Source organism: Pygoscelis adeliae, unplaced genomic scaffold (genome assembly GCF_000699105.1).
Source record: "Pygoscelis adeliae isolate BGI_AS28 unplaced genomic scaffold, ASM69910v1 Scaffold16, whole genome shotgun sequence".
Classification (NCBI taxonomy): Eukaryota; Metazoa; Chordata; class Aves; order Sphenisciformes; family Spheniscidae; genus Pygoscelis; species Pygoscelis adeliae.
In genome coordinates this window covers 836,112-846,501 of record NW_008825162.1, presented here as the reverse complement: position 1 = coordinate 846,501, position 10,390 = coordinate 836,112, and the positions used below count along the sequence as shown (strand labels likewise).

General features: G+C 36.8%; 1 protein-coding gene across 1 annotated transcript in view; it reads left to right on the top strand.

Moving 5' to 3' along the window:
- MAN2A1 (mannosidase, alpha, class 2A, member 1) overlaps window positions 1-10,390 on the top strand; it is a 156,380-nt gene that overhangs the window by 54,806 nt on the left and 91,184 nt on the right. The window contains exon 4 of the mRNA XM_009328733.1: window positions 8,040-8,211. Coding sequence (XP_009327008.1) covers window positions 8,040-8,211 — 172 coding nt within the window. The remainder of the gene's footprint in view (window positions 1-8,039; window positions 8,212-10,390) is intronic.

Below are 10,390 nucleotides of genomic sequence, written 5' to 3'. Positions count from 1 at the left end.
TAGGGAAAGGAGTGGTCTTAGGTTCCAAATTCTGTTTTGGGGAAATCAGCACTTGTGTGCTGATGCTGTGAAACACTTGGTGTTGCTAAATTCTGCCAGATCTGGGTTAAGTGCTTCTCTCTGAATTCAACCAGGACCTACGAACTTGGGGTCTCTATGCTTTTCCCTTCAGTAGCTAATATATTTACCAGTTATTGGGAAATCAGGTATGAGAACGGGACCCCTTCACACTCTTGAGCAGTGGGAGGCATAATTGTCTTTTAGTTGCTGGCAGTTGATGAAGATTTAAGCACCTCAGTAGTGTGCCTGATCTGGGGGGACTCACCCAGTGTAGATTAATCTCAAGCCACAGAGAGATGTTCAAGTTACAAATAGCTGTGTTGTGTGAGGTTATAGTCATCGCAGATGGGTGGCATTTCTTTCTGGAGCAGATTAAGGAGCGATCGTATAACCTGCTGTGCTGGCAAATCCCTTATGTCAGCTCTTGTGTGCTTCAACAGCAGTTTCATGTGGCTGCCTGAAGTGCATGAAGCTGCTGAACTCCAAAGGGGAGAACCTTGCTCAGGGACAGCGATACTGTCAACCAGCACAGCTGGACTTGAAAGATGATGTTCAGACATGACCCGAGGGGTTGAAAGACACCTCTAGCATTTATTGCTCTGTTGGCAGTGATGATTTTGGCAATGTCTTCTCATTAAATTATTTAAGAATTGAGACTTGTAAGCTTTGTAATATATGTGTGTACCAGATCAGAATATTTTATTGCTGAATGTGGTTGTTACAGACCTAGTACAAGCAGCACTTAAGTAGAATTGAAAGAGACTAAAATAGATTTTCCCTCTCCCCTCTGCCTGCCCACCCCCAATTTCTACCTAAGTAAAAATGTACGTGAAAGTGTATGTGCACCTATGTCAGGTCTAAATACTACTTTTTAACATTTCATTAATTATCTATAGTATTGGTAACTTTACCTTACTAGCACTCACATTAACCCCTTTTTATTACTTAAGACAGTCTCCATTTCTCACATGGAAATTTGTATAGCCCTATTAAGTTAATTGCAGTGTTAAGATAAAAGAAAACTTAAGAATAAAAGTTTTATGCTCTTAATACACCATGAAGTTTCAGGTTTGTTTTCTGTTGACCAAATCTGGATATGGTTTTCAGGTGACTTCTTAGTTTTCCTGACATGTTTGGAACACAGATTATTTAGACTGTCTGACCCACCAAAATATAAGAATAGGTTAGTGTAAAGCTGAAGCAGAAAAGAAAAAATGCTAGTTGAATGACACCTGAAAACTTTAAAAGTTTCAGACTGCAAATTGAAAGTTCACTGATTGATATATTCATGTTGTGTTTTAATAGGAAGATAAAAAAAGATCACAGTCACCACTGTGTCTGGAACTTGTTTTCCTTTTTGTAAACAGCAACAATATATAGTGTTTTCTTAAAAAAACCCCAAACCAACTATGAAGGTTATGCAAAGACTATAAAATATACATCGAATGGTGAACACCTAATGTTTCTATTGTAGAGGAGATGAGATCTAGGAATAGAATGGGAAACTGGGCAGCTCACAAGTTTTTCTTGACATGCTGAATTACAGAAATCTGAGTTTTATTCCTGGATCATTTCTCAATATTTCTGTGTTGCATATGAGTTGGTAGGGGACATTTAGGGAGAGAGTTTTTTCTTTGGGGAAAAAAAACCCCTGAAAATTCAGGGCAGTTCCACTGAAAATTGACAGGACTATTACAGAGAGCACACTTTTAATTCCTGATCAGTATAAATTTTCTTCCCATCTCAGTTATGAGGGCAGCAGATTTGATACGTACAAAGCAGAAGTAGACCTTGCATTGTGTAAGCCTAACACATAAGAAGTCTAATTGTGGTTTTTGAAGTACCTCATGGTTCATGACAGATTTTGCTTTTGGTGAAATGTGCAATCATTTGAGTTTTTAGCTATGCTTATGAAACTAAATGTGATAAATATGGAATGATTCTTGTGGTCCATTGAGCAGAGATCTTTTACAAGTTAAAGTATGCCATTGGGAAAGTAAATACACTGTTGTACCTTTTTAATATTGGTGTCTCTGCTCCTACCTGAATGACTTTATTTGAGAGAGTATTTTTGGGGAACAAGGGGCTCATCTTGTGTTTATCTTCTTCTGAATCAGAATGAATGCTTCAACACAGGGATGTTCCAGAAGGCTTTCTGTTATACTGGTTTATACTATGACAAATAGAAAAATGAAAAACAATCTTAGACTGCTTTTAGTTTTAATTCTGAGATAGTCTTACCTGAGAGACATCATGTTTCTTAAGTTTTCTTTCACAGTCTTGGCCAATGAGCCATTCATCTTTATTGAAAAAGGTACTTCTTTTTGGTGAAATTAGCACTGAAGTTTTATGTCAGAAAATGTTAACTTGTATATTTGCTGTATTTAGTTTTGACATCATAGAATGATGATGCAAGATTTCTAAATTAAACAATTGATGCATATATTCTATAATTTTAAAAACAAGGGATTTTTTTTTATTGCTGAATCTAGAAAGGAGCTAATGCTAAATTCTTTCCATGTGTAATCATCCTTACTAAAATGTAAGTTAAAACTTAGCTTTTGGATTTATTTCTAGTATTTGTATTATTGTCATTATTGTGTGCCTGCGTGTGATCAGTTAAACATATATACCACGCTTAAATTCTCCAAAGCACTGATAAGAACTCATGGCTACATGTCCATTAATTTTTTTGTTGTTTTTAGGAAAAACTTTTACTATTGCAATGTCACATGTTATGTGGAGCATGGATGTAATTAAGAACTAAGACATCCTCTTTCAGCTTATGGTTCTTTTTTACTTCCTTAGCTATCAAAACAGTTACATAATTGTGTCTTCTTCCAGGAACTAGTTAATTGAGAATTAAGCATGACTGTAAAAAAAAATTACGTAAGTTTTTTACTAACTCAGGTGTACATTTTAAAAATCCAAGAACTGAAGTTCCACTAATTTTGTTGCAAAGACATTGCTTTTATTTTCTGGAAAGCTCTATTATGCTAGCTGAAATTTAATGGTTTTATTTAATTCTGCCATAAAGTTAATAAATTACTCAAGTTTCTTAGGTTGCAGGAAGCAGCATTGATGTGTGAATTTTAGACTCAGTGAAATTGATTATGATCGACTGTAAAGTAAATCAGACACACAAATTGCCCTCAAAAAAGCATTAATCTAACAAGTGATGGTATTCCAGACATTCACTAGATCTACCTCTTCATTAAAACAGATTTAATGAGAAACTAGAAACTTTAAGGACATGTTTCCTCTTAAATGTTGGCAGGTGACTTACGGTAGTAAGGAATTGAAAAGTCTTTTTTGTTCCATTTCAACAGTTAATTTTAAACCAAAAGACAAAAGAAATATAAATATTGTCAGAAAAACCCCCAACAAATAAACCAGCCTTGCAAATACATTTAAGCAGTGCTCAACTACTGTAATGATTTCATGTTTTCAAAGTTGATTTGTGATTCTTGTCATGATCAAATTGTAAAGTGCTTTCACTTAATTAGGTTACTTTTTGAAAATGCTAATTTGTAAACTTCTGTTCTGATTTTGTCCTGAAACTTTGCCTGTACCTCTACAACTGTCTTAACTGGGGTAAGACACAAGAATACCTTTCTCTAGTGCAAAGAGCTGATAGAGCTTCAAGAAGGAAATTGGACTGGAAAGTGCAGACAAGAATAGTGGCAAATCAGTTAATGAAATGTATCAGGATTTTTTTGCATAGCAATGGACTGCATTGACATTTAGACATGATTCTTGGAGTCTGCTGTCGACCCAAGAAAATTTACATTAACAAAGTGGGGGGAAAAAAGTGAAAAAACAGACAACTACATGATGCTGATAAATGGGGGGGGGGATCAAGTTTCCACACTTTTGAGGACAAACATGAGTGAGGCAATGAGAAGGCAAGCAGCTTAACAGTGTGTGCCCTCTAGTGCTGTCACATGTGCTAGCAGAAAATGAAAGTAGCTGGCAAAGTCCTGAATAGTTACTAAGTCAAGACTAGCATAATGACAATGAAGACTATTTTTTTTTTCTTGTTTACGTTTTTATGTTGACAAAGGTCCCTATGTAGATTTAAACCAACAAGTGTTATTTTGCTGATACTAGCTTATTTAGTTTTGGTAATTGCAGCTTTAAACTATCACGTTTTCCATGTGTAAAGTGTATTTGTGTTAAAAGTTTCCTGATCCAAATACACTGGTAAACTTTTTGTTTCAACTTGGGAACAACTTCTTAGTTTGTGGATAAGCACAAAAATGAACTTGAGTTGTACTAGATTCTTATGTGATATTAGGGACTGAGATGTGAAATAATAAATTTAATGTGGTAGTCTTTAGTAGTAGACTTACAGTTGCTAGCTATAAATTAATTTATTCATTGTTCTGTTCAGGTTTTGATGATTTTCTTTAATCTTTATGGTCTGTGTAAAGTTGGACAGCCTTTGTAAGTCATGGGTTTAAGAGGTATCAATGGCATGAAATTGAACAAGAGCAAATGCCGGATTCTGTGCCTAGGACAGAGTAACTCTGGACATAAGTATAAATTGGGAGAGTAGTGGCTGGAGGGAGAGCAGCCCTGCAGAAAGGGATCTGGGGGTGCTGGCTGACAGCAGGCTCAATAGGAGTCAGCAGTGTGCCCTGGCAGCCAAGAGGGCAAACCTCATCCTGGGGTGCATCAAACCCAGCATAACAGCTGGTCAAAAGAGGTGACTGTCCCGCTGTATTCAGCATTGGTGCGGCCTCACCTTGAGTACTGTGTGCAGTTCTGGGCCCCACAATTTAAGAAGGATGTTAAGACACTTGAATGTGTCCAGAGGAGGGCAACAAAGCTGGTGGAAGGGCTGGAAGGCATGTCCTGTGAGGAGCAGCTGAGAGCTCTGGGTCTGTCTGGTTTGGAGAAAAGGAGGCTGAGGGGTGACCTCATTGCTCTCTACAGCTTCCTGAGGAGGGAAGTGGAGAGGGAGGTGCTGATCTCTTCTCCCTGACAGGGATCCAGTGACAGGAAGCCTGGGAATGGCTCAAAGCTCCATCAGGGGAGGTTTAGACTGGACGTTAGGAAGCATTTCTTTACCGAGAGGTTGGTCAAGCACTGGACCTGGCTTCCTAGAGAGGTGGTCGATGCCCCAAGGCTGTCAGTGTTTAAGAGGCATTTGGACAATGTGCTTCATAACATGCTTTAACTTTTGGTCAGCTCTAGTTGGACTAGGTGATTGTTGTATTTCACTTCCAACTGAAAATATTCTGTTCTATTCTGTTCTATTTAGAAATAAATATGTTTAAGTGCAAGATGCCAGGCGCATGGTAATTAAATTTCAGAGGACTTTCTGTTGGCTTGCAACAAATGTGAATACTTGTAAATATTTCCTAGGACTTTCTGAAAATTCAGTGTGTTAACCATGTTATACCCTTCCACTATAGCTTAATAAACTGAATATATTAAAATAAAACAACCTCTAATCATAACACTGCTCTTCCTACATCATAATGTATTCTTATGCCAGCTGCTTTGTCTTTTAGCCCTGTGCTTCTTTATTTAGGTTCGTTTATTAAGTTTTTCAAGAATGTTTAAGACAACTAAGTCAGTGTAAGTTTGCTTTTATTGCTGCAATATAAGTTTGCTAAAATAGCTTATTATTATGATATATTTCTGTATAGGAAAAACACATTATGGTTTCAGTTCATCCTCCATTAATTGTGTGCTAGCATGATATTATCTCTTACAGAACAAATTCCTGGTAAAAAGCTATAAATTTGTAGTCTGCTACGTGTGGATCTTTTTATCTAAATATTAGTAAAATATTTCTTTGGTTTGTTGAAAAGTAAATGAGCAATGAAAAATATTAATTGGTCATGCGATCTCAAGTCCTTGAGTGAAAGCTTCCATTAAAAAAAACCTTACTGAAATAGGCAGAGATCACGATAAATTTTGATTAAGAACAGCACAAAAGGAAAATAAATTCAGCTTATTCATCGCTTTTGTTTTCAGTCTTCATGAAACTATTGTGTAATAGTAATTTACTGTCAACTTTTTTGTATTAAGCTGTTTCCATGCCTCTAAAGAAATATGTTTTAAGTTTAGATTTTAAGCCTCGTATTAACTGTCTTGACAAAAATGCATTTTTCTCCTTTAAGATAGATTAGATTAGATCCTAGTGTTCTATCTGTACAGAAATTTATATCGGATGTGATGATTCTTCTAGATGCAAAACATCTGTTAAAAAAAAGATATTGAGCTAGCACTTTTCCTCTGGAGTGTTATAGTTTTATTTCCTCATTTGCAAAGTAAAAAAGGGACGTTTTTGAAATTTGTGGTGTTTTTGTTTGTTTCTGAATACGTTATTAAAATTTGACCTTTACAAAGTGAGAGTGCAACCTGAAAGTAGTGCAACCAAAGTAAGAATGCGCCAGTGTCTAGTGGTTATTCCTAATTACAAGATTCTTTATTTGAAATATAATTAACAATTTGATGTGAACTAGAAAAGAATGTGCATATTGTCAAATTACATTAGCTCTGCATTTCTACCTAAGATTAACGTAATTTATTTTTTATCGTTAAAATGAAGTAGCATATATCCTTTCTGAATCGATATTCAGACTCTATTCAATAAAGTGGTTTTCTTTTATTAGACTTGAAAATGATTTTTTAATACTAAAATTTTATGAATTTATATAACTGCCTTGAAACAATATTATCTCATTCCAGAATTGCCTAATCCTGTATCTTATAAGCAGACTGGCATTGTGCTAGAATGGCAGTGCTTCTGCAGAACAGAACTGGTAAATCGGAGTGGTATCACTAGGATCGTATTTGTCTAGAGTACAATCCTCACATTGTGTGGAAGCTTTCACAAAACCTTGAAATGTGGATGCATGCTAAAGGACCAATCCATAACATCACTTGCATTCTTAAGTAGTCACTCTGTTGTATACGATACTTCCTTAAACTCAACTCCTGAGTCCCTGAAGCACTTGAATGAAAATGCTCATACATGACAAGAGCTGGCATGAAGAGTAGGAATATGCCACTTGTGTATTAAGTAGACAGGCATATCTGCTTTTTTCCAGTTATAGTTACAGAAAGAACATACCCTTTCCAGGTTCTGGGAAGGAAGACGCATGTACTTTCTCATGCAAGGTTTTAGGGAGAAGTTAAAGAATTTAATGGAAGGCTCTGCACTGTGAGGTCTGAATATGTGTTAAAGTTCGTTTTTTCCTTTACTCTGCATCTCACTGATACCTTTTGTAATGAGGGATGCAGCTACAACATAGTTCTTTTCTCAGTCATTGCTAACAAACCCCTCATTGATAAATGATGTTAAACACGTGCTGCAGGGCTTACTGCTGCTTTGTTTGCCCCCCTTTTATTTCTTTACCCTCAAGGTCTTTGGGAAACCATTAGTGGCTCTTAATTTTCTCAAGCTGTAGGTGTAAGATGCTGCTAGTAAGGATTTTCATTCAGCTGTTTTACATAAAGTAGGGTGATGGGGTGCTTTATGACTTGAAAGAAGAGATAAGACATTGAGGGAAGGATTAGGGGGTGTTGGGTGTGTGTGTGTTGGGAATAGGGCTCGGGCTGGGAAAATGATCTGTTAGTAGATACTACAGTCCTCCTGATGTTGGAGATGAGGAAACCTAGTGGAAGTTATCAAGGAAGATAAGTTTGCAGATATGCACATCTTCCTTTTCAACTACTTAATTTGTGCTTAAATAAAAAAAAAATCCGCAATTTTTTAAATCTGTGTATTCTGTTGATCAAAGTAGGAAGCTTAATATTTCATATATTTATACGTTTAGGAAATAAAACATCTAAACTTTGTAAAGAGAAGCTCCGGAGAGTTTAGCACTTTGAACTATCCACAGCATGTCAAGTTCAGCTTTTAAGAAGATGCTTCACTGAACTTTTTATAGGGATTGGGAAGAAAGCAGGTCTCCAAGACTCTTGAAAGCAAATTATATTTCCTATTTTCTTCTTCTTAGGTTGGCTGAAGACTTTTGATGATTACTTCCGAGATCAGACACAGCATATCTTAAATAATATGGTTATAAAACTGCAAGAAGACAACCGAAGGAAATTTATGTGGTCTGAGATTTCTTACTTTTCAAAATGGTGGGATGGAATAGATAGCCAAAAAAAGGATGCCGTTAAAAGGTTTGAACACTGAACTATTTCTTGTCTTCCATGTGGCATGTTCTGAGACTTTGCGTATTTGACTACACTGTAAACTTGAGATTTCACTTGTTGCAATGCAGAATTGCTAGAATAATCGACTACTCAAATTATGATTTTCTGGGGGGGGCTTGGTTTGGTTTTTTCCAGTTACAAAATAAAACTCCATTTAGAGAAGTAAAGCCGAATTACTAAGTTGCTGAGAAAATTGGCTAAAATTTTCCATGTACAACCGTGAACATGTAACTCGAATTCTAATGGAGTTGTGATTATAAACTTTATTTGAAGTCACCTTGAAGTATTGGCAATGGAATAAAAGTAATCTTTCCTATTAGCTGTTTATATATGATAATTTTTTCTTCAGTTATAACAGAATTATGAAATGAGATTTTTTGGTTTTAAATATGTGTATTTTTTATAAACATGCAGATGCTTAAGTGGTAAAGTAGTACATACTCTACACCCTTGCTGCTCTTAGTTCTTATTAAAATCACAAGTCAAATGTAATACAGAAGTAAAAGGTTTGCTTAGACATTGAGACAAGAAAGCGTGTTGCTTGGATAAACTTGAAGTAAGGATCTAGTTTAGAGTTTTCAAAAAGGTTTTTTTTTGTTTTGGTTTTTTTACTTTGCTTAAGACAGGATCCAACAGTTCTTAGCTCATCTCTGTGATGCCCTCCTTCTCGTGCCCCCCTTCAAGATACATGGGTTGCAGTACACTTTAAGGCTATGAGAGCCTCACAGCTGCAAAGGTTAAGTAATGCTGGAAATCTCGGGAATGACACAGAAAACTATTTAAAAATTTATGTACAATGCATGAGTATTATAGCACAGCTGTTGTTTTTTGAGATTAAAAAGATCCCTTGGAACACAATAAACAGTAAATGATAGTCACTAGGGAACTGTGTCGTTTCTTCAGGGATATCAGGTATTGGTTAAACTGCTGTAAGCCTTACAGAAGCTGCACTGGAGATTATTTTTGCTGTATGTTTTTCATTACTCTTACAGGTATTATCTATAATATGACTGTTTGATAAGTTTACTGTATTTCTTTCTTGAATTCATTAAACATTTACATGCTAGTGTACAATATAAGTGCTGAAATTACATTATTTAACTGTGGGGACCACCTGATGCTGGAAGCATGATCATTATGTTCACTGACATGTTAATAGAAAGACTTGATCATCCTGTGATCTGTTCCAAGAAGGCGTTTTGATGACTGAGCTGGTCTGAAGCCTTTATAGGTATAATAAACTTCGAAGCTCTGTCAGCTCTCTAAAACAATAAAAAGAACAGTAGGTCAAAGACAGGGAGATACTAGTAGTGCTTGAGATGTGCAATGTCTAGGCATCTTGCTCAATTGGTCTTTAGTACTGTGGCACATACGCTTTTATTTTTGTAATCTATGCAGGAAATAGCCTCCTTCCTGATTAAAAAAAAAATCAAATATTATGGCACATGCAGTAGAGCTGGTAGTTTTCATTGCACAGAGGCATTAAAAACTTCACTGTTCATCTATTCATTCTTTCCCTGTTTGATTAAAGAAATATAGTCCAGTGACAGAAATAACACAAGCAATTTAGATTTTCATAGAATAGTTTGGGTTGGAAGGGACCTCTAAAGGTCATCTAGTCCAACTCCCCTGCCCTGGGCAGGGACATCTTCAACTAGATTAGGTTGCTCAGAGCCCCATCCAACCTGACTTTGAATGTTTCCAGGAATAGGGCATCCACCACCTCTCAGGGCAACCTGTGCCAGTGTTTCACCAGCGTAAAAAAATTTTTTTCCTTACACCTAGTCTGTATCTACCCCCCTTTAGTTTAAAGCCATCCCCCCCTGTCCTGTCGCAACAGGCCCTGCTAAAAAGTCTGCTGCCATCTTTTTTATAAGCCCCCTTTAAGTACTGAGAGGCTGCAATAAGGTCTCCCCAAAGCCTTCTCTTCTCCACACTGAACAACCCCAATTCTCTCAGCCTTTCTTCATAGGAGAGGTGTTCCATCCCCCTGATCATTTTCATGGCCCTCTTCTGGACCCGCTCCAACAGCTCCGTGTCTTTCTTATGCTGAGGGCTCCAGAGCTGGAATCAGGTCTCCAGGTGGGGTCTCACCAGAGCAGAGTAGAGGGGCAGAATCACCTCCCTCGACCTGCTGGCCACACTT